At 41.6% G+C, this 23,345-nt stretch overlaps 1 protein-coding gene across 1 annotated transcript; it reads right to left on the bottom strand.

Annotated features, from left to right (window-relative positions):
* NARS1 (asparaginyl-tRNA synthetase 1) lies at positions 1–23,146 on the bottom strand. Its single transcript, XM_038744033.1, has 15 exons — positions 23,052–23,146; positions 14,976–15,058; positions 12,655–12,720; positions 12,476–12,568; positions 12,302–12,391; positions 11,450–11,528; positions 9,219–9,289; positions 7,021–7,107; positions 5,430–5,651; positions 5,131–5,330; positions 4,101–4,236; positions 3,703–3,816; positions 2,122–2,253; positions 1,690–1,821; positions 1–1,074 (listed from the first exon to the last, which is right to left on the bottom strand). The coding sequence occupies exons 1-15, from the start codon at positions 23,080–23,082 to the stop codon at positions 943–945; spliced, it is 1,668 nt and encodes a 555-aa protein (XP_038599961.1). The 5' UTR covers positions 23,083–23,146; the 3' UTR covers positions 1–942.
* Between the last annotated feature and the right edge of the window lie 199 nt (positions 23,147–23,345).

Here is a 23,345-nt window from a genome sequence, read left to right as displayed (position 1 = left end):
AGCATTTCTACACATTGCCATGAATTTATTGATTACCAAGATTACAGTATGTTGTACCTGACATGCGCACTTTGGAAACTGTCAAAATCTGAATGGAACATGTTTTCTACTTATGAAGTAACCCAAATAACATTGTAATGCAGAATAAAGAGGTGCAAACAACCTCAGTTATGTCAAGACTTTGGCTACTTTCAGAACTCAAAATTATTCTTGCTTCCAACTCCTTAGAAAACTATTGGAAGGGGAAGTGGAGTGATCAATGTTCCACAAGACTCTCTCTTCATCTGTTTGCAGTACAATAAAGGAGGAACATAAATTACTTGCTAAAATGGGTTTAAATTAAGTAGATTTACAGTTCTATTAAAGATTGAGAATTGTTCCAAAATTTTACTAAAACTTTTGAATGCCTAGAGATGTCAAAAAATGTACAACAGAACATTAATAATTGCAAACAGAAGTCTACCTCACCGTAACCCCCCACTGTAATAAAAGCAAGAAAATCTAAACAATTTTCCTCAATCTTTTTTCTTTGAATCATTTTTTAAATTTGTAATTGATGGACTTGGATGTTATAAATTACCAAATACATAATTCCAATTGAACATGAGAGAAAAATGATGTTTTCAGAATGCTTTAGGCATGCTTTTAAAAAGTAATCCGTGTAACCAAAAGCTAGTACACGTGTTAGAGCAGATACAGCAAATCAGTCCGATATGAGCCATAACTGAATGTTAGTTGTAAAGCTGAAATGTACAGATCACAAAGTGTTTCGTGGCATCAACTGTTTTTCTTAAAATGATAAAATAAATGTAATGTCATTTGAGGGATTGGGATAGTCAAGCAATTTTATACTAGCATTCAATCTCTGAATGAAGTTGAAACAAGTTGGAAATATCTTCTCTTACAATGCGTTTTCCTACTGAAGATGTTCCAAAGAGGCAGTTATGGTTTGCAGCGTTGAACAAAACGTGGGTACAAGCATACATCTCGGATGTGATATCTATTTAGAATCCATGTTAAGAATCGTTCTAAGCCCAAACCATAACCTCCATGAGGACAAGCACCATACGTTCGCTGTTAGAAGGAAAAAAAAGGCAGTTAGAAGCCTATTTTCAGAAAACACTGCCTCCTAGTAAATTACCCTTACCATGAAATTAATTACAACAGACCTCACAGCAGGAAGCCAAACGAATTACCAACGAATACACTCTCTCTCAGATCACCAGAACTAGGCTATAAAGAGGCCTTAGGGATCCGCATGAAAATAAATTATCTGGCCTTCTCATCCCTATGCCTAAACACCAAATGTGAAAGCAGAAATTCAAATTCTCTGGCTTAACTCAATACTTGGCTTTAGCTAAGTCATTCACACCCTTTTTGGTACCAATTCATCAGAGGTAACGGCCACTAAAAAGATATTCGGAGAGCTTTTAAAATAAATTACTATTAATATGCAAAGTTGATAACGAACCGGCTTTTAGAGATGTAATACAATTAGCTAAATTAATTTGTCTTCAACTTGAAAGCTGGTCCTAAATGTATTTGTCTACCTCACTATAAGTTTGGCAACATCTGCCAAGCAACTGAGAGAAAAACAACTGGAATATTAATCCTGAGTCAGACTCAAAAAGTTTTCCATAGGAAAATTGGAGTGATAAAATACAAAAATCAAATGGAAGTTGATTTTACCTGATCAGTATACCAGTAATAAGGAGTGGGGTCAATATCTTCCCTTTTGTAACCCTTTAGCAGCTCTTCACTATCCCAGATACGCATTGAGCCTCCTACAATTTCACCAACATTAGGCATCAACACATCAACCTAGAACCAAAAAGCAAGGAAGCAAGAAGTTGTGCTAAGTGTAACCAGAGACTCAGATTTAAAACATCTAAAAATAGTATTCCCCATTAACTTAAAAGACTTCAATGTGGAGAACATAACCATCACTTCCCCTTTGACATTTAAAGGTTATAATTTAAGAAGTGTGAGAAATATTGCCGCTTGGTTGCAATACCTGTGATTTTTTTTTAAAAAAAGCAATTAACTACCTTAAAAACAATCCCCACCCAGCAACCCACTGAAAGAGGAAGGCCACTAATACTGCGTCAATCACCAACTGACAGATTCAGTAAGCCGGGAATCCTCAGGACATTTCTGCATATAGAAGGACTTGATCTCTACAGGAAATCGACACAGCAAGATTGGTTCATTAATGGTGTCTGTCATCAGTCTCTCAGGAGCTTCTGGGATATCCTAAGGTTAAATAAGACTTCATTAACATTTACAACTGGAAACTCAACAAGATATCAGGAGCAGGTTTTGTTTTTTTTTCCTATTGGGCTTTTACCCTATTGGTACTGCAAACTAAGACAAGTCTCAAATATAGAAGGCTGTCTTTTAAAGCCTGCATGGCTAACACAATAGGCAGCTGAAAGAAGCCATAAGAATAATCACAGAGCATGCCCGCTTCTCTGCATATCAGAATAATCAATGATATTTGAGTACTTGATATGACTGATATCAATACGATTGACTGATTGAACGCTTACTGTATACAGAGCACTGGACTATGTACTTGAGAGAAAACAATACAAGAGAGTTGATAACGGTGTTCTCTGCCCACAAGAAGCTCACCATCGAGGACACTTACTAGATGGAATATATCACTTAAAGGATAAATAGCAAAAACAAAAAAATCTATTAGAAACAGAGCTTTGGGAGCTGGAGTCATTTCAGAAGCTGGTTTTGCCTGGCCCTGAAGTCAGTGTGCCCCATCTATCCCGTGAGCATTAGGAAATCAATGTGTATCTGAGGACATTGATCTACATGAAAGCACATTATAAAAGCCAATATTCAAGCAGTCATAGCCACTTGTACTCTTTTACATGCTTTTTTTCCACTTAAACAGCCCCTGTAAATCACTCGTGTCTTCAGAGGTAGTAAGATATAATTCAGAAGACAGATTTGAACAAAGGCTCAATATAGCATTTAGAATAAAACCATCTATGCCTTAGGAAGCTAAAAATGTTATTCAAAATTGAATCGAGTTAATCATCCACTTGTTCCTTTTCCATTAAGCAAATCACACCCAATTTAAAATTTTACAACTAGGAAATATGAATGATAGCTACACACTTTTCCTCTTTGTAACCCCTTCTGCATCTTTCACGTTGCAATGTAAAACAACTAGAGAAGCCACTAACGAGTTACTATGTTCCTCTGTCTACTATAGAGTGCCTCATTTTTTCCCCACTTTACACTAACATCTTAATACTTCTATTTGGCTTTTAACAAAGGTTGCTAGACAGAAGGTGATTGAGAAAAAGAGTAACTTAGTATGCTTCACATAAAATTCCGTTGGTGGAGTGGGAAAAAAAATCAATATGGCCCCACATATTAGGAACCTGTCGATTACAATTTGGAATATAGGAGTTTAAAGATGTTTAATGCTAGTTTAAGTAGGGGCGATGAAGATAAAAGAGAAGAATAAGAAGTCTAGAAGAATTGGTAGTGTCCAAACACAGGAGGCCTAATACTGACGCCTGGAGAGGAACAGGAATGAAGAAATTAGATATCAGGAGGCTATTTCCCCAATAATAAATTCAAGGCTACAGAAATAAAATACTTTCCCTTTTATAGGCAATATTCCATATACAACAAAATCAAAAAGCAGAAAAAACAAAGACAAAAGTATTTTCATACTTCTCCAAATTCATAATAAGTGCCGTCTTCTTTTTTCACATCATGCTCCTTCAGCCACACAATGGCGTCTGAATAATTCATCCTTCTGAAAGGTCGTTTGGGGGGTTTGAAGCCCTTTGGTTAAATACAAAAATATAAAATTACCAAATACTCCTTGTTTCTTAACTATCACTTATACAATTCCTTTGCAGTAATAAGAATCCCAATTCTAATGATGCAGCTATAAATACGACTTGTCAAATATTTATTAGATAAGCAAGTATGGAATTACTCAGAAATCACTGTCGCAGACATTTAATGATTCAAGGATTGTTCAGTCCACGAGAGTGGTTCAGTCACAAAAGGCCATTAAAGCCACACCAAACAGTATTTCAGCATTCAATTCCAAAAACACATACCGGGTTGAGGTCGTATATCAGGCTTGCTGCAGGTGATTTCAAGACTCTGTCTACCACGTCACAAACCAAGTCCTCCAAACGATTCAGCATGTCATCGAAGGTCAAGAAGGGACACTCTGCTTCGATATGAGTGTATCTGAAAAATAAGTTGATGCCATAGGGATACTTTCTGCTGTTTCTTTACCTATCATTTCTCTAAAGAGAGGTTAATAATGAAAAAATTAATTTAGGAAGATGAAATTCCAAGAGTGATGGTTAACATCACTCAGTTGGCTTTCAATACTATTACATTAAAATTACTTAAGCAGCAATTCTTGACTTGTAAGGAAAAGAGCATCGGCCTGAATAAGAGAATAATAAGGCTTCTAATCCAAGCTCTACCATTTGCCTGCTGTGTTATTTTGGGCAAGTCACTTGGCTTCTCCGAGCCACAGTTTCTTCATCTGTAAAAAGGGGATTACATACCTGTTCTCCCTCCGATTTAGACTGAGCCCCACTTTGGGCAAGACTGTGTGACCTAAGTATCTTGTATCCCCCATAACGCTTAGTACACAGCAAGCACTTAAATTCCATTATTATTATTATTATAAGTAATAAAGTGAAACAAGGGATAATTTTATTCTCTACACTGTGAAAAGTGATACCTGATACACATAATCTCCCTTAGTTTTCCAGACTCTAGGAACAATCTTTTACTGAGTACTCCTTTTCACACCAGCTTTGCTCATGGAATTAAAAAAAAAATCACATAATCCACTCTTACACTCTTCCTTTAATGTTACATTAATTCTAAAATTACAGAAGACTTACAACAGCCCAATCCTACTGCTTCTTGAAACTACATATTAAATGACCTGTTCTTTCTTTCCCTTTGACTGTGAGCCCCATATGGGGCAGGGATGGTGACTAACCAAATTATGGTGTATCTATCCCAGTGCTTATGGCACAGTTAAGCACTCGAAAACCACAATGACTATAATTTATCTCTCCAAAAAGTCAGAAAAAACCCCCTCAAAATTAACTGCCATACTCTGCTAGGTGTCTGCGTGTCCTGGACTGCTCCGCTCTGTATGATTGGGAGATACAGAAAACATCTCCTAAAGCTGGAATACAGGTCTCGAGATACAGTTGTGATGACTGAGTCAAAAATGCTTCTTCTCCGAAATAGTCAAGTTTGAACAATGTGGAGCCACCTTCAACCTGGGTCTGTACTAATGTTGGGGGAGTAATCTATATAAAATAAGAAAAAAAGAATGTAAGTGGATATATATGCATAGGGCGGCTTTGTAAAACGGCAACAAAGCAACTTGTCATAAAAACTCTACTTACTTCGCAATAGCCTCTATCAAAGAAATGCTCCCTAAAGCAACGAGTAATCGCTGAACGTGCTTTGAAGATTTTTGACATGTTCTCTCCTCTGATCATCATATGTCGGTTGTTGAGCTGCACGTCAACATCGGACTCTTCGTTTATCAAGTTGTCAGCACCCCCAGCTGGAGCCAAGCCAATCAGCTCCCAAAAGTCACAGCTCAGTTCATGGCCTCCTGGAGCCTGTTTTTTTAAGGGTAAGAAAAACCACCAACTTAATCACTTACTACAAGATTTCGGTTCCGATCTAGTTTCCTGGAAAAAAAGAGATAATTCTGTTTGAGGAAGCAGTCATTTTGACTGTGAGCCCACTGTTGGGTAAAGCTGTCTCTATATGTTCCCAACTTGTACTTCCCAAGCGCTTAGTACAGTGCTCTGCAAACAGTAAGCGCTCAATAAATACGACTGATTGATTGATTGAAGCCTAGGTGACTTTTCTTCATATCAAAAAAATAAAACCCAGTAAAATAGAAACTCCAAAACAAAATGTTTTGTGTTTGCTGACCCATGTGATACTTGGCAATTTGCATTTCTTGAAATGTAGCCAAATACCTAAAACAACACTGTTTAGAAGGATCGGCTCAAGGGCTCCTGGATCTGCACCTAGGACAGAAATTGGTGTTCTGCACAGTACATAATCAGGCTTCTTCCTGCTGGACAATGTAAAGTTTTGCTAGCAAATAATCACTGAAACAGTATTTTAGCTGCTCAAGGGGCTCTCATGCTAATTCCCATTCCCATAAGGCTAATTCTCATTTAGCCTTATGGGAATACGGTTCAGAAAACCAACCTGTCTTTTTCTGTGTGTGTCTACATCCTGAATCAGGGTCTTTAAGTTTTCTTACACTGCCTCAATCTAGTAGACACCATGACTAAAATAAAAATTGCTCTTCAGATTTTTACTTTACAGAAAGTGAGGAACAACTCCCCAAAACATTTAACAAACATTTTGCAAATAACCTAAATAGATTACTTAGAACACACACATTTGCTAGTGCCTTAAGTGCATCCAACGTCCCAGAAAACTACAGAAGCTATTTCAAATCTAGAGTTGCCACATCTTCATTCTTAATTTTTGTAAAGCAACTTTATGGATTTTAAAGAAAATCACTTGCACATAGTAAGTGCTTAATAAATGCCATTATAAAAAAAAATGACTGATTACGGGAAAGGAAAAAAACACATTAAAATTTACAAACAAAAAATTATGGGTAAATTGCTTACTCTTAATCCCAATCTGGTTCTTAATCCTGCTCTTTCCGAGGGAACTTTCACGATCCAACTGATTTTAATGTGGCATACACATTCTTCACAAGAACTCGACAGCCCTAGTTTTTTGTCATTATTATTCCCAGCTTATCTTATCCCTAGTACTCCCTCTGGTGGGTAATTTAACCACCATCGTACCATTTGAGTAGCTAGTGGTTACAGAAAAAAGTATACAACTGTTGACAAACACTAAATTATAAGGATTATGCAGACGAGTAAGTTAACCTCTGGTAAAAAAAAGTTTTAAAGCATTATCAATTTTGTAAGAAGCTCATTACCTTACCTGCTTGCCTTTTGGAGTAAGCTTTAATGTTCCATACACTGCAACACTACTCTCTGTGGACAACACCACGCCATTGTAGCACTGACACTACAAAAAACAGAAGTTCACTTTTCAATTGCATCTTCTAAAAATTCCTTTTTAAAAAAACTCCTTTATATTTCTGTTTAACATAAATTAGAAGCAGCATGGTCTAGTGGATACAATCAGGCCTGGGATTCATAAGGTCCTGGATTTGAGAGAAGCAGCATGGCTCAGTGGAAAGAGCACTGGCTTTGGAGTCAGAAGGTCATGGGTTCAAATCCCAGCTCCGCCAATTGTCAGCTGTGTGACTCTGGGCAAGTCACTTAACTTCTCTGGGCCTCAGTTACCCCATCTATAAAATGGGGATTGAGACTGTGAGCCCCACGTGGGACAACCTGATCACCGTGAAACCTCCCCAGCGCTTAAAACAGTGCTTTGCACATAGTAAGCACTTAATAAATGCCATCATTATTATTATTACTATTAATACTGCTTACACCACTTGTCTGCTGTGTGACCTTAGGCAAGGTAGTTAACTTCTCTGGCACTCAGTTACCTGATCTGCAAAATGGGGATGACAACTGTGAGTCCTACGTGGGACAGGGACTGTGTCCAACCCAATTTGCATGTATTCACCCTAGCGCTTAGTACAGTGCTTGGCACATAGTAAATTATTTAAGAAATACCACAATTATTGTTACTATTATTAGTGGACAAAGCACAGGCCTGGCTGTCAGAAGGACCTGGGTTCTAATCTCAGCTCTGGCACTTTTCTGTTGTCAATCATATTTTTTGAACACTTACTATGTGCAGAGTACTGTACTAAGTGCTTGGGAGAGTACAACACAACAGAATTAGTATACATGTTTTTTGACCACGAGCTTAGAGTCTAGAGGAGGCTAATGTAAACCTGAGGTAGGGCTATCAGAGTGCAATAGTCACTTGTTCCATTCCCTGAAAAATATATTTTAAGGTAAAAAAAAATCATAAGTAATAAGGAAGACTTGGCAATAAACAGCCTGGGGAAAAAATTTAACAATCACCACTTTTTACCATGAGTATACCATGTTCCAACTGTCAAGTGAAACAAAGTCACTAGTAAATAGGTGGTACTTAAATTCAGGAAAAGGTTTTTGTTTTCCGGTATTTTAGCAAATGCATCAATTATAGAAATAGAAGTTTAAGAGTAATAATGATAATTGAGGTATTTGTTAAGCACTTTGTGCCAAGCACTGTAGTAAACACTGGGGTAGATAAAAGACATTCAGTTCCCTTATGGGGATCACAGTCTAAGTAGGAGGAAGAACAGGTATTGAGTCCCCATTCTACAGATGAGGGAAATGAGGCACAGAGAAGTAGCTTGCTCAAGGTCACACGGCAGGCAAGTAGAAGAAGCAGGATTAGAACCCTGGTCCTCTGACTTCCAGACTTGTGCTCTTTCCACTAGGCCACGATGACTGAAACAGAATCCTTTATTTTCCATTGAAACAGTGGTTCACAAATGCCAATTTTACTCATAAACTCTGCTATGAATTAGATTGGCACAAAGAGATTGACTCCTGAATACATTTTGCATTTACCACACTTGAATGAAAACTGAACATACTGGCTAAAAGTGTTATATATTTAAAACATGGTAAGCACACTGCAGGCTTCCCAGTATTAACACAAGACCACACTTCTGTCCCGAGATTATATTTAAGAGGACAGGGGTAATCAATTTTCTAGGCCACATTTAACCCTATATCTAAATCACCTGTTCAGGAGGCGAACTGTTGGGGCATTGTTTTTGAATGTCACTAGTGCATTGACTTGCATCATCAAAAGATAAAATGCTGGTGTGTGTTGCATAAACATAAAAGAACACGCATGAGTATATCTAAATCTTCATTTCATTATCAAAGCAATTGTTTTCATCTAAACCATTTGCCATTTTTAATATCACATTTTTAGTTGTAGGGTATTGCAAATAAAAGCAAGATTTCCCCTTGTTCAGCCTTCACTTATTACACCTCGACATAAAATTCAAGCTTGGGGGTTAAAACTAATTCGCCATTGTAGAAATCAAACTGTCAGAATAATCTCAGAAGTTACAATTTCAACTACAAGTGGCTTATTCAAAGATAAAACCGATTTTGCTTAGTTTTGTACCACAGGGGAAGAAGAAAACACATTACCAGTTCATCGGATAAGACACACTGAAGATATCCTGTACCATCCCTTAACACCACAAACATTAAATTTTTCCCTAGAAATTAAAAAGAGAAAAAAATTAACCAAATGGTTCCTTATGACGACTAGAATGGCTTTCAACTTGCATTCCTTTTTAGAGCAAGCTCAGAAGCCCAAATTTGAGGGCCTTAAATGATGTGAAACAGGAGCCTTATGAACCGGCGGACTTCTGAATGACAGAATCTCAGACCCAATTTATTTTCCCTTTTAGTCAGAACCTTCCTGGGTTGCTGTAGAGTGGCATTAATTCACAGAGCTGGTCAGAGAAGGGAAAGGGTGTAGCTCAGTGGAAAGCATGTGAATTGGGACACTCTGTATTAACTCTGTTAGTAATCAGGCACACATTTGTGGCCAGACATCCTTATACGTGGTGGAGTTTTGTGGGCTGGGTGTAGCTGGAAGTGGTGGGGACAGAAATGGGCAAATAGCTTGAAGGAGTAAACTGGCACAGCTACCTGGCAGTGAACCACTGAGTCAGCCTAAATCACGGAGCTAGGCTTCTCAGAAGACCCTAGTTTGGCACCCGTGGCAGGGCCCTACAGAGGCTAGGCCTACTGTGGCACAAACTCAAGCTCAGTCGGATTTAGGGGAGTCAGCTGCTTTCCTTCCCCTAGTCACTACTTTGGGTCTCACTGCCAGAAGAGGAAAAGCAGAACTAAATGCAGCCCCAGTTCTTCCACAGAGGTTGCTTTACATGTTTTGGATATTAAGGCATTAGGGAATTCCTGCACCGAATAGGCCACAATTCATTGCCATCAGAAGCAAATAGATGCACGGCTCCGGCTCATGCCCTAGGAAACGAGTTTTCATTAGCACGGAGTTCAGCAAGAATGCAATGCAATGCCCACGGAGAAATGGGGTTGAAATACTTCTTAGCTATTTTGGTTTATCCTTCTAGTTGAGTGCTGCTGTTGTCCCCAGAGCAGAAATTACAGTGCTGTCATACGCAGAGCTAGAAACATGGCCATTTAAAGGGGCTTTAGCTGGCACTCTTTACACTGTAAATTAAACTGGATTTAGCTATTTTGGTTTATCCTTCTAGTTGAGTGCTGCTGTTGTCCCCAGAGCAGAAATTACAGTGCTGTCATACCCAGAGCTAGAAACATGGCCATTAAAGGGGCTTTAGCTGGCACTCTTTACATTGTAAATTAAACTGGATTAAAAGGGTACCAGGGTAGATGCTTTTGCCTGATAATCCAATCAGGAGAAAAGAAGGGTGGCTGGGGAGGAGGGATTCCAAAATTCCTCTTTCAACAAGATCTACTTCTCAGTGTCACTATGGCGTGGAAGGTTATCTTCTCATCCAACACTTGAAACTGTGACGAACTCCACAATAAATACTTTCCTATAGTAACTGTGAGACCTGTGAGTTCTACCAATTATAAAGGAGACAAAAATAACTTCAAATATTTCCGTCCCAATCCCAAAGTTGCAGGTTTCGGTGATTTCTTTCTTTTGGAAGGGGTCAAGGAAGGAGAGCAGGATTAGGATGAGAGCCCTAGCTGCTTTCCACTGAAACCAACGAAGCCTGAGGGTTCCCTCCTAAATTAGGCATGATGCTGGTGGGGAACGTGCAGTCGGAAGGAATTTTCTCAGGTCTTTTAGAGATGAACGAAGATACTCACTCATCCTTTTTTAGACATGGAACAGAAGTCAGGTGCTCAAATCACCTGAAAAGGTCCTCTAAAAGAGTTGAGAAGCTCCTTCCCCTCCAGCCAAAGAAAAACAAAATCCTAGGGCTGGGGCTAAATATTTCTAGAAAATCCAAACTGCCCTAAACTACTAATTTAGTCCTAAATTACCCAAGGATGGTAGCAGTACCCAATTAGTGATGCTCCATAATGGATATCACCCTTGAAGAATTTGATTTTACTCTACTACAGAGTTTGTTTAAAACGTTTTTTTAACCTGTTTATTTAAACAAGTGCAGGGTTTGTTTAAAAAGCAAACCCATAACAGTTAAAGGTTTGCATTTCTCCTCACTGAATTGCAAAAATGCAACTAAATGATTAAGAGGCAAATTAAGGACTCAAAACTAGGCTTTCCTAGAATGGCAATACAACTGGAAGTGCTACCAGTAAATGTTACACAGCAGCTTTTCTCTGTTATGTAAGTCTAATACTCCTTAAAAACATTTAAAATACAGTAGATACAAGTAAAAACACACACAATTTACCTTGTCTGCGCAGCCTGTGAACCCATCCAAACACTTTTACTCGCTGCCCCCGAAAAGCCTCTAAAGCAGCAATCTTTACCTGTGAAGTCAGAATTATAATTTGTTTTTAAAGATATATTACACAATACATCACATACTCTTGTCTGATAATTCTGTTGTACTGTACTCTCCCAAACGCTTAGTACAGTGCTCTGCACATAGAAAGCACTCGATACATGCGATTGACAGACTGGATGGAGAACAAATCTACAGGCACCCCTAAATCTGGCAGGTTGGCTAACAGCTTGAAGGGTAGGACTAAAATTTTTAAACAACACTGACAAATTGGAGAAATGCTTACAAACCAAGAGAATAAAGAGAAGTAGGGGGTACTACACAAAGGAAAAAACATACATATTTAATGGTATTTTTTAAGTGCTTAGTATGCTGGGCACTGTACTAAGCATTGGGTTAGATACAAGCTAATCAGGTTGAGCACAGTTCACGTCCCACACGGGGCTCGCAGTCTGAATCATTATTTTACAGATGAGGAAACTGAGGCATGGAGAAGTTAAGTGACTTGCCCAAGATCACAAGCAGACAAGTGGTAGAGCCAAGACCAGAACCAAGGTCCTTCGACTCTCAAGCCCATGCTCTTTCCATTAGGGCTTGCTGCTTCAAAATATCTACCCTCCCCCTGACCAAAAAAGAGAAAAGGCTGGTTCTACCCATGGAACAGCAGAACAGGCCACCTGGGAACCATTTGGGCTCTCCTGAAGAATAGCTGAGATAAGTTTTTTTGCAGAGACTGTCTATTGCACAAATCCAACCCCACCACTTAAAGACGGAGAAGTCTGTCAAGCTTCTACTCACACATTCTGGCTCTGGCAGATTTGGATCTTTTTTAATGGTAATCTTCTTTGCTTCTTCCAGGTTTTTTTCTCGACGCAAATTGTCTTCTGCCTATTAAAAAAACACACAAAACAACCTTTAAGAAACCACTTCAAGCTTCTCTAAGCAAAAAACAATGACATCTTCACAACCCACCTCTCTTTGCTCTCGGGATTCACTCTTCATTTGTTCCCTATGCCATATTTTTTTGATATTCTTCATCTGTGACTTGGAAATAACATCCCACCTCTGAAGAGACACAAAGGTTAATTCAAAACACTGAATTCTTATTCATAAAATGATTATAATTTTGCAAGTCAATGAAGTCACTCAACCGCATTTTCTTTCTGAGAATCCACATAAATGGTGGGAAATGGTTCCTTCCCCGCTGTCATCAAAGCCTAAGGAGGAAACGGGAAAAGCTCTGCATTAACGAAAACAGCCAACACACAATATTTAGTGCAATCCCACTAGCTTCACAAGTCTGTGTTCAAGCTTGTGAACAAGCTTAAACCTGCCTTCCTGATATAAAAGCCAAGTCTCCACTAACGTATGAAGGGAGATATGGGGTAATTACTCTATGACAGAAACTTTTCTTCAATTAACCGGCTATTTCTCTAAAGATAACTGAAAAATATGGCTTCTGATGAAGTTTCCAACCGTTACTTCACGAGTCTGGCCCAAATTCAGTACTATAAGGGACGCTCTGCAACACTACATCTACAAGCTTGTTCTCTCCTACAGTCAGCTCCATCACTAAAGTCACAGCTCTAGCTCAGGCCTGATTACTTCTCACCTGGACCTTCTCTTCACCGAACTTTACTTTACCGGCACCGTGGTACTTCAGTTGAGCCTCACTTACCACCAAGAATAACTACTCTGCACAACAATTTGATCATTCATGGCTCCATCTTGCAACCCTATCATGGCTTCCCATTACTTTATAGATCAGAATCAAAATCTGACCTTGGTTTCCAAATCGCTCAACAAATCCTAAATTGTCCCCCTCAACTCCTAGCCCATCATCCCCACTGCCCTGACTCTGTGGGGAAGAAAACAAAGCAATTTAGCAACTATAAGCCTTCCCTCAGTATGCTGCATCCTCTATGCCCAGAATATCATCTTTCTTCAAGTTTCCTCCTTTTCACACCCTAGGTGGATAACAGAATGTATCATTTTAAGCCTCACTGATAACCTGGACGAAGGTGTGTTCTCACCAGCCCCACCTTGTAAAATCATCCAGCATGTAGAAGAGCCAGACACGGTCCACAAGCAAGTAGAGGCACAGGAAGAAAAAGTGACCTGGGAGGGCCCCTACTTGAGAATAACACCGATCGAAAGGTGTTTGGCTCCAATTTCCTCAAACCCTGGTCTCAGTTTATCCACTCCAGCAACATCATCCTCAACAAATAAAGTGGAATCCTTCTAGCCTCTGATGGAGCAACCAGTTCTCTCTGCCTCTCAACCATTGTTGTGGAGAGCAGGGTATCAATCAGTAGTATTTATTTAGAAAAACCCTATATTCAGCTGCAACAGAATGGATAATCTGCCCAGATTCACCAAGCTTAGTGACTATACCTGACTTTTCCCAAGAGCAAATTAAGACTGATGGGTGCCTTAAAGAAACTCATCCAATCAAGGCCCTCTGTGACCAGGATTTGAATAGATATATCATCACGGCAGGATTAAAATGCATTTCAGAGTTTTCAATAAGTTACTTTTCATGGCCTTATTTTATACTGTATGTTTCAACAAATTCGCTTTTCGCATGGCAATCTTGACCAATCCTGATAGGAAATAATTAACTAAAGAACACTGGTACACTTTTTTGGTAAAGACACCCGGCAAATCAAAATGTTTCTTTCAGCAATAGAGAAAGCAGGCTTTGTCTCCTACCACAAACAGAATAAAGCACCACAGAGGTACTGGCAAAGGATTTCCAGTTAAATCGGGACTACAGACATACACTGTGAACCTCATGTGGGACAGGGACGGTGCCCAACCTGCATATCTTGTATCTACAGTGCTTAGTAGAGCTTGGCACATAGTAAGCACGTAAAATACCATTATTATTAAAACGGAACTGGGAACGCTTGAAAAACCTAACTGTAGCATCGTGGCCTAGTGGAAAGAGCATGGCCTGGGAACTTGCCCCACCTCAGCCACTCAGGCAAGTCACTTAATTTCATGGAACCCCTCCACTGTAAACTCCTTATGGGCAGGGAAGGTAACTCCTAATTCTGTTGTATTGTACCCTCTCAAGTGTTTGCACACAACAAGCACTCAATAAATGCCACTGATTGACTGACTCACCTGTAAAATGTACATAAAATGCTAGTTTGCCTCCCTCCCAGACTGTAAGGATAGAGACTATCAGTTCTACCTTGAATTTATCCCAGCCCTTGGTATATAGCAACTGCTTAATAAATACAGTCATCATTATTAAACCATATTTCTTTAGCTTCAATTTTCTTTCCATGGCAGACCTATTTTCCCTTAAAAAAAGACCGAATCCAAAACCATTATAATCTAATGCTTGGAGTGAAATGCAAGGGAGTTTGGCAACAGTCGCAATTGTAGCAGCATTAGGTGCTATATATTATCCACTACAGGATCACTAAAACTATAAATGAAAATTTAGGAAACTCCAAAGTACCTTAAGGCCCGTTTTAAAAGGTTTTTCTTTGGTCCCATCACCAGTGGCATCACTTCCTTCTCGATCAGAGACATACAACTCTCCTGGAAAACAAAACAGCTGCTTCAGACTCTGAGCTCGCTGTGGGCAGGGAATTTCTGTTTATTGTTACACTGCACTCTCCCAAGTGTTCAGTACAGTGCTTTGCATGCAGTAGGCGCTTGATAAATGTGATTGAATGAACTGAATTAATTTAAACTCATAGCAATTAGTGAGAAAAGAAACACTCCTTATTTTGTTTTTCTTTTTCCAGACCCTTTGATGTTTCATAACATCAATACGGAGCACGGCGCAGTGGACAGAGCAGGGGCCTGGGAATCAGAAGGTCATGGGTTCTAATCCAAGCTCTGCCACTTGTCTGCTGTGTGACCTTGGAAAGTCACTTCACTGGGCCTCAGTTACCTCATCTGTAAAATGGGGATTGAGACTGTGAGCCCCTGTGTGGGACAGGAACTGTGTCCAACCCGATTAGCTTGTATTCACCCAGTGCTTACAGCATGGCTCAGTGGAAAGAGCTTGGGAGTCAGAGGTCACGGGTTCAAATCCTGGCTCCACCGCTTGTCAGCTGTGTGACTTTGGGCACGTCACTTAACTTCTCTGTGCCTCAGTTCCCTCATCTGTAAAATGGGGATGAAGACTGTGAGCCCCACGGGGGACAACCTGATCACCTTATATCCTCCCAGCACTTAGAACAGTGCTTTGCACATAGTTAAGTGCTTAACAAATAGTTAAGTGCTTAACAAATGCCATTATTATTATTACAGTGCCGGGCACATAGTAAGTGCTTAACAAATACCATCATCATCATAAATGACCAGAAAAAGGGGTTAAAAAAAAATCCCAATCCAGGTGGACTGACCAGATATGAGAGCTCTGTAACAATGGTATTAACGAGCGCTTAGTACAGTGCTCTGCACACAGTAAGCGCTCAATAAATACGATTGATTGATTGTTAAGAGCTTACTATGTTCCAAGCACTGGGGAAACAAGGCAATGAGGTTGTCCCACGTGGGGTTCACAGTCTTAACCCCCATTTTACAGACGAGGTGAAGCACAGAGAAGTTACGTGATTTGCCCCAAGTACCACAGCTGACAAGTGGGGGAGGCGGAATTAGAACCCACAACCTGACTCCCAAACCCGGGCTCTTTCTATGGTGCCACGCTGCTTCTCAGGCAGCTCTATCTTGGGAAAAGGCAAGCAGATCTCCTGTGGTCTCAGGGGGGCATGAGCACCTGCCAGCCTGTGCGCCGACCCCTGCCCGGCTTCATTCATTCATTCAATCAATCGTATTTATTGAGCGCTTACTGTGTGCAAAGCACTGTACTAAGCGCCTGGGAGAGTACACTATAACAATAGACACATTCCTGTCCAGTCAATCGTACTTACTGATCACTTACCGTGTGCAAAGCACTGTACTAAGCACTCGGGAGAGCACAATATAACAACAGACACACAGAAGCAGCGTGGCTCAGTGGAAAGAGCCCGGGCTTTGGAGTCACAGGTCATGGGTTCAAATCCCAGCTCTGCCAATTGTCAGCAGTGTGACTTTGGGCAAGTCACTTAACTTCTCTGTGCCTCAGTTACCTCATCTGTAAAATGAGCCCCCCGTGGGACAACCTGATCACCTTGTAACCTCCCCAGTGCTTAGAACAGTGCTTTGCACATAGCAAGCGCTTAATAAATCCCATTATTATTATTATTTTTAGACTGTGAGCCCACTCTTGGGTAGGGACTGTCTCTATATGTTGCCAATTTGTACTTCCCAAGCGCTTCGTACAGTGCTCTGCACATAGTAAGCGCTCAATAAATACAATTGATGATGATGATTCCTGAGATGGACATTAATACAATAAAAAAGAAATAGATTAATTAATGACAGATACATGTGCACCGAGGGCATCTCACGAGTTGGAAAGATGGACAACTGGTTAAAGGGCGGCTCCGTCCCCGCCCAGCGTCGCCCTCTCTCCTGTGCGGGGAGGGGGCAGTGGGAAATTCATTCATTCATTCAATCGCATTGATTCATTCACTCAATAGTATTTATTGAGCGCTTACTGTGTGCAGAGCACTGGACTGAGCGCTTGGGAAGTACAAATCGGCAACAGATAGAGGCGGCCCCTACCCAACAATAGGCTCACAGTCTAGGAGGGGGAGACAGACAAAAACACAAGAGTACCGAGCGCTTACTGTGTGCAGAGCACTTGGAAGGGTAACAATAATAACGATGGTATTTGTTAAGCGCTTACGATGTGCCAAGCACTGTTCTAAGCACTGAGGTGGATACGAGGTAATCAGGCTGTCCCCTGTGGGGCTCAGTCTTTAATCCCCATTTTACGGAAGAGGGAACTGGGGCACAGAGACGTTAAGTGACTTGCCCAAGGTCACAGAGCGGACAAATGGCGGAGCCGGGATTAGAACCCACATCCTCTGACTCCCAAACCCGGCATCCTTCCTCTATGCGGATTTAACAATATTCTACTTATCAAATGGTCTGCCAACAAGAATCTCAACGAGAAGCAGAGAAGCCTAGTAGAAAGAGCACGGGCCAGGGAATCACCGGACCCGGGTTCTAATCCCACCACCCTCTGCTGTGTGACCTTGGCTGTTTGTTTTGTTGTCTGTCTCCCCCTTCTAGACTGTGAGCCCGCTGCTGGGTAGGGACCGTCTCTATATGTTGCCCATTCGTACTTCCCAAGCGCTTAGTACAGTGCTCTGCACACAGAAAGCGCTCAATAAATACGATCGAATGAATGGGTCCCTTCACGACTCTGTGCCTCAGTTTCCTCATCTGCAAAATGGGGATTAAATCCTCTGACTTAGACCTACGTGAGACAAGGACTCTGTCTAACTTGATACCTTGCATTTATAATGGCATTTATTAAACGCTTACTATGTGCAAAGCACTGTTCTAAGCGCTGGGGAGTTTACAAGGTGATCAGGTTGTCCCATGGGGGGCTCACGGTCTTCATCCCCATTTTACAGATGAGGGAACTGAGGCCCAGAGAAGTGAAGGGACTTGCCCAAAGTCACACAGCTGACAAGTGGCGGGGCCGGGATTTGAACCCATGAACTCTGACTCCAAAGCCCGTGCTTTTTCCAGTGAGCCGCGCTGCTTGCCCCAGTGTTTAGAACAGTGCTTGACACCCAGTAAGCACTCAACAAATACCACAAAAAAACCATTTTAATAAGCTAATGAATCTCCAATTATTTGTTTTCCACATCCCCATGACCATTCATATACAACCTTTCAAAAGAAATCTATGTTGATGGGAAAATCGGCAGGAAATACAAGAAGTGCGACACGGAAATCTTTTTGTCATTGTTCATTACGTCACAAAATGCATTTATGATATTTTATACTTTGTGCTGCGCTTTCACAATATCGAAGGTATTTATAGACCCTTCCCTGGGTCCAGAGCACTGTACTAAGTGCTTCGGAAAGAATAAAAGAGAGTGGGTAACGCAATCGCTGCCCACAAGGATCTTATAGTTTACAGGGGGAAGATCGGGGGGGAAATAGTAAGGGATGTTTCTCCCCACCGTGGGACAACTTGATCACCTTGTAACCTCCCCAGCGCTTGGAGCAGTGCTTTGCACATAGTAAGCGCTTAATAAGTGCCATCGTTATTATTATTCTTCCCGGCACTTAGTACAGTGCTCATTGAAGGACTGACTGATATAGCCCATTCTGAGCTGGAAAAGCGTCTACCACCTCTGTTGTATTTTCTCATGCATTTAGGATGCACACTGTGAGCACAATTAATACCATTGATTGATGTGGGGCTGGGTTGAGTATCAAGTGCTTAAATAAATTAATAAATATTAATTTATTATTATTAATAAATAATAATGATGGCATTTATTAAGCGCTTACTATGTGCAAAGCGCTGTTCTACTGGGGATGAGGACTGTGAGCCCACCGTGGGACAACCTGATCACCTTGTAACCTCCCCAGCGCTTGGAGCAGTGCTTTGCACATAGTAAGCGCTTAATAAGCGCCATCGTTATTATTCTTCTTCTTCTCTGGGCCTCAGTTCCCTCATCTGTCAAATGGGGATGAAGGCTGTGAGCCCCCAGTGGGACAACCTGATCACCTTGTAACCTCCCCAGCGCTTAGAACAGGGCTTGGCACAGAGTAAGCGCTTCATAATGCCATCATTATCATCATTATTATTATTCTCTGGGCCTCAGTTCCCTCATCTGTAAAATGGGGATGAAGCCTGTGAGCCCCCCATGGGACAACCTGATCACCTTGTAACCTCCTCAGTGCTTAGAACAGTGCTTTACACATAGTAAGCACTTAATAAATGCCATCATTATTATTATTATTATTATTCTCTGGGCCTCAGTTCCCTCATCTGTAAAATGGGGATGAAGCCTGTGAGCCCCCCATGGGACAACCTGGTCACCTTGTAACCTCCTCAGTGCTTAGAACAGTGCTTTGCACATAGTAAGCGCTTAATAAATGCCATCATTATTATTATTATTCTCTGGGCCTCAGTTCCCTCATCTGTAAAATGGGGATGAAGCCTGTGAGCCCCCCATGGGACAACCTGGTCACCTTGTAACCTCCTCAGTGCTTAGAACAGTGCTTTGCACATAGCAAGCGCTTAATAAATGCCATCATTATTATTATTATTATTCTCTGGGCCTCAATTCCCTCATCTGTAAAATGGGGATGAAGCCTGTGAGCCCCCCATGGGACAACCTGATCACCGTGTAACCTCCTCAGTGCTTAGAACAGTGCTTTGCACATAGTAAGCACTTAATAAATGCCATCATCACTATTATTATTATTATTCTCTGGGCCTCAGTTCCCTCATCTGTAAAATGGGGATGAAGCCTGTGAGCCCCCCATGGGACAACCTGGTCACCTTGTAACCTCCCCAGCGCTTAGAACAATGCTTTGCACATAGTAAGCGCTTAATAAATGCCATTATTATTATTATTATTATTATTATTATTATTCTAAGCGCTGGGGAGGTTACAAGGAGGGATCAGGTTGTCCCACGGGGGGGGCTCACAGCCTTAATCCCCATTTTACAGATGAGGGAACTGAGGCACAGAGAAGTTAAGTGACTTGCCCAAAGTCACACAGTTGACGAGTGGCAGAGCCGGGATCAGATTATCCCACGGACTGTCTCTATATGTTGCCAATTTGTACTTCCCGAGGGCTTAGTACAGTGCTCTGCACACAGTAGGCACTCAATAAATAGGACTGAATATTGTCTCAGATTTACAGTAAATCTGAATAGTTTATCAACTGCACTTTGCATATTAAAAATGTTAATATTGCACCCAACAATATAAATCTTTGACGCATATGCAGTGCTTGGGCCACGCCTGGCCCCCAGCCAGCCCAGGAGGGTGGGAAAGGTCAGAGGTCAGGAGGCCCGGCTCCCAACAAGGCAGGGAGGAAGACGGCGGCCCCATTCATTCATTTGATTGTATTTATTAATAATAATAATAATAATAATGGCATTTGTTAAGCGCTTACTATGTGCAGAGCACTGTTCTAAGCGCTGGGGGCCTACAAGGTGATCAAGTTGTCCCACGTGGGGCTCACAGTCTTAACCCCCATTTTACAGATGAGGTTACTGAGGCTCAGAGAAGTTAAGCGACTTGCCCAAGGTCACACAGCAGACATGTGGGGGAGTCGGGATTCGAACCCATGACCTCTGACTCCAAAGCCCGGGCTCTTTCCACTGAGCCACGCTGCTCAAACCCATGACCTCTGACTCCAAAGCCCGGGCTCTTTCCACTGAGCCACGCTGCTCCTCCACAATAAATAAGTGTTTATTGAACACTTACTGTGTGCAGAGCACTGTACTAAGCGCTCAAAGGGTTGGATCCAGTCCCTATCCCACACGGGGCTCACAAATAGGAAGGAGAACTGTCACTGAGAAGCAGCATGGCCCAATGGAAAGAGCCCAGGCTTGGGAGTCGGAGGTCATGGGTTCAAATCACTACTCCTCCAATTGTCAGCTGTGTGACTGGGCCAGTCACTTAACTTCTCTGGGCCTCAGTTACCTCATATAATCACTTAGTAAGCGCTTAATAAAAGCCATCATCATCATCATTATTATTATTCACTGTGCCTCAGGTCCCTCATCTGTAAAATGGGGATGAAGACTGTGGGCCCACGTGGGCCAACCTGATCACCTTGTAATCTCCCCAGCGCTTAGAACAGTGCTTGGCACATAGTAAGCGCTTAGTAAATGTCATCATTATTATTATTATTTCACTCATTCAATCGTATTTATTGAGCGCTTACTGTGTGCAGAGCACTGTACTAAGCGCTTGGGAACTACGTGCTGGCAACATATAAAGACGGTCCCTACCCAACAACGGACTCACAGTCTAGAAGCTCACACTTCACCGGGCCTCAGTTCCCTCATCTGTAAAATGGGGATGAAGACTGTGGGCCCCATGTGGGACAACCTGATCACCTTGTAACCTCCCCAGCGCTTAGAACAGCGCTTGGCACATAATAAGCGCTTAATAAATGCCATCATTATTATTATTATTGTTGTTGTTGCTGCTGTTGTTCACTGTGCACTGTTCACTATTATTATTGTTCCCTCTGTAAAATGGGGATTAAGACTGTGGGCCCCACGTGGGGCAATCAGATCACCTTGTAACCTCCCCAGCGCTTAGAACAGTGTTTTGCACATAGTAAGCGCTTAATAAATGCCATCATCATCATCATCACCATCATCATTATTATTGTTCATTGTACCTCAAGTCCCTCACCTGTAACATGTGGATTAAGACTTTGAGCCCCACGTGGGGCAACCTGATCACCTTATACCCTCCCCAGCGCTTAGAACAGTGCTTGGCACATAGTAAGCGCTTAATGAATGCCATAATCATCATCATCATTATTATTATCATTATTATAATTACTATTATTATTGTTCACTGTGCACTGTTCACTATTATTATTGTTCCCTCATTTGTAAAATGGGGATTAAGACTGTGGGCCCCAGGTGGGGCAACCTGATCACCTTGTAACCTCCCCAGCGCTTAGAACAGTGCTTGGCACATAATAAGTGCTTAATAAATGCCATCATCATTATTATTACCATTATAATTATAATAATAATTATTATTGTTGTTCACTGTTCACTTTTCACTATTATTACTGTTCCCTCATCTGTAAAATGGGGATTAAGACTGTGGGCCCCACGTGGGGCAACCAGATCACCTTGCAACCTCCCCAGCGCTTAGAACAGTGCTTGGCACATAGTAAGCGCTTAATAAATGCCATCACCATCATCATCATTATTGTCCACTGTGTGCCTCAGCTCCCTCATCTGTAAAATGGGGATGAAGACTGTGGGACAACCTGCTCCCCTTGTAACCTCCCCAGCGCTTAGAACAGTGCTTGGCACATAATAATCGCTTAATAAATGCCATCATCATCATTATTATCATTATAATAATAATTATTATTATTATTGTTGTTCACTGTGCACCGTTCACTATAATTATTGTTCCCTCATCTGTAAAATGGGGATTAAGACTGTGGGCCCCACGTGGGGCAACCTGATCACCTTGTAACCTCCCCAGCGCTTAGAACAGTGCTTGGCACATAGTAATCGCTTAATAAATGCCATCTTCATCATTATTATCATTATTATAATTATTATTATTATTGTTGTTCACTGTGCACTGTTCACTATAATTATTGTTCCCTCATCTGTAAAATGGGGATGAAGACTGTGGGCCCCACGTGGGGCAACCAGATCACCTTGTAACCTCCCCAGCGCTTAGAACGTAGTAATCGCTTAATAAATGCCATCACCATCATCATCATTATTATTATTGCCCACTGTGTGCCTCAGCTCCCTCATCTGTAAAATGGGGATGAAGACTGTGGGACAACCTTCTCACCTTGTAACCTCCCCAGCGCTTAGAACGGTGCTTGGCACGTAGTAAGCGCTTAGTAAAAGTTATTATTATTATGATTATTATTATTATTATTTCCACTGGGGCCTCACTGCTTCTGAGGAGCCCCAGAGGCCCACACTCACCCAGGCTCAGCCTCGCCACGTCCACCGCCATGTCTCAGGACAGGCCGCAACGGGACCGGGCGTTGCATCAGACTGCGCATGCGTCGCCGCCGATCCGGCCTCCCATTGGTCGGCGGGGCAGGGATCCCGATGACGTCAGCGGCCGGCCTCGCCTCAGAGCCGAGTGCGCTTCCGCGTTCGGCTGGGCCCGCCGAAATCGTTCGTTCGTTCGTTCGTTCGTTCGTTCGTTCGTTCGTTCGTTCGTTCGTTCGTTCGTTCGTTCGTTCGTTCGTTCGTTCGTTCGTTCGTTCGTTC

Source organism: Tachyglossus aculeatus, chromosome 3 (assembly GCF_015852505.1).
Source record: "Tachyglossus aculeatus isolate mTacAcu1 chromosome 3, mTacAcu1.pri, whole genome shotgun sequence".
NCBI classification, from domain to species: Eukaryota; Metazoa; Chordata; class Mammalia; order Monotremata; family Tachyglossidae; genus Tachyglossus; species Tachyglossus aculeatus.
Note: the sequence above shows the minus strand (reverse complement) of the source record. Positions and strands in the feature narration are given on the sequence as shown.

Coding starts and splice junctions, on each gene's coding strand:
- NARS1 (XM_038744033.1), bottom strand. CDS start 23,082: ATGGCGGTGGACGTGGCGAGGCTGAGCCTGG. Junction 15,059..23,051: donor CGTGGCGAGGCTGAGCCTGG/GTGAGTGTGGGC, acceptor TTTGTTTTCCAG/GAGAGTTGTATGTCTCTGAT. Junction 1,075..1,689: donor ATTACTGGTATACTGATCAG/GTAAAATCAACT, acceptor TCCTTCTAACAG/CGAACGTATGGTGCTTGTCC.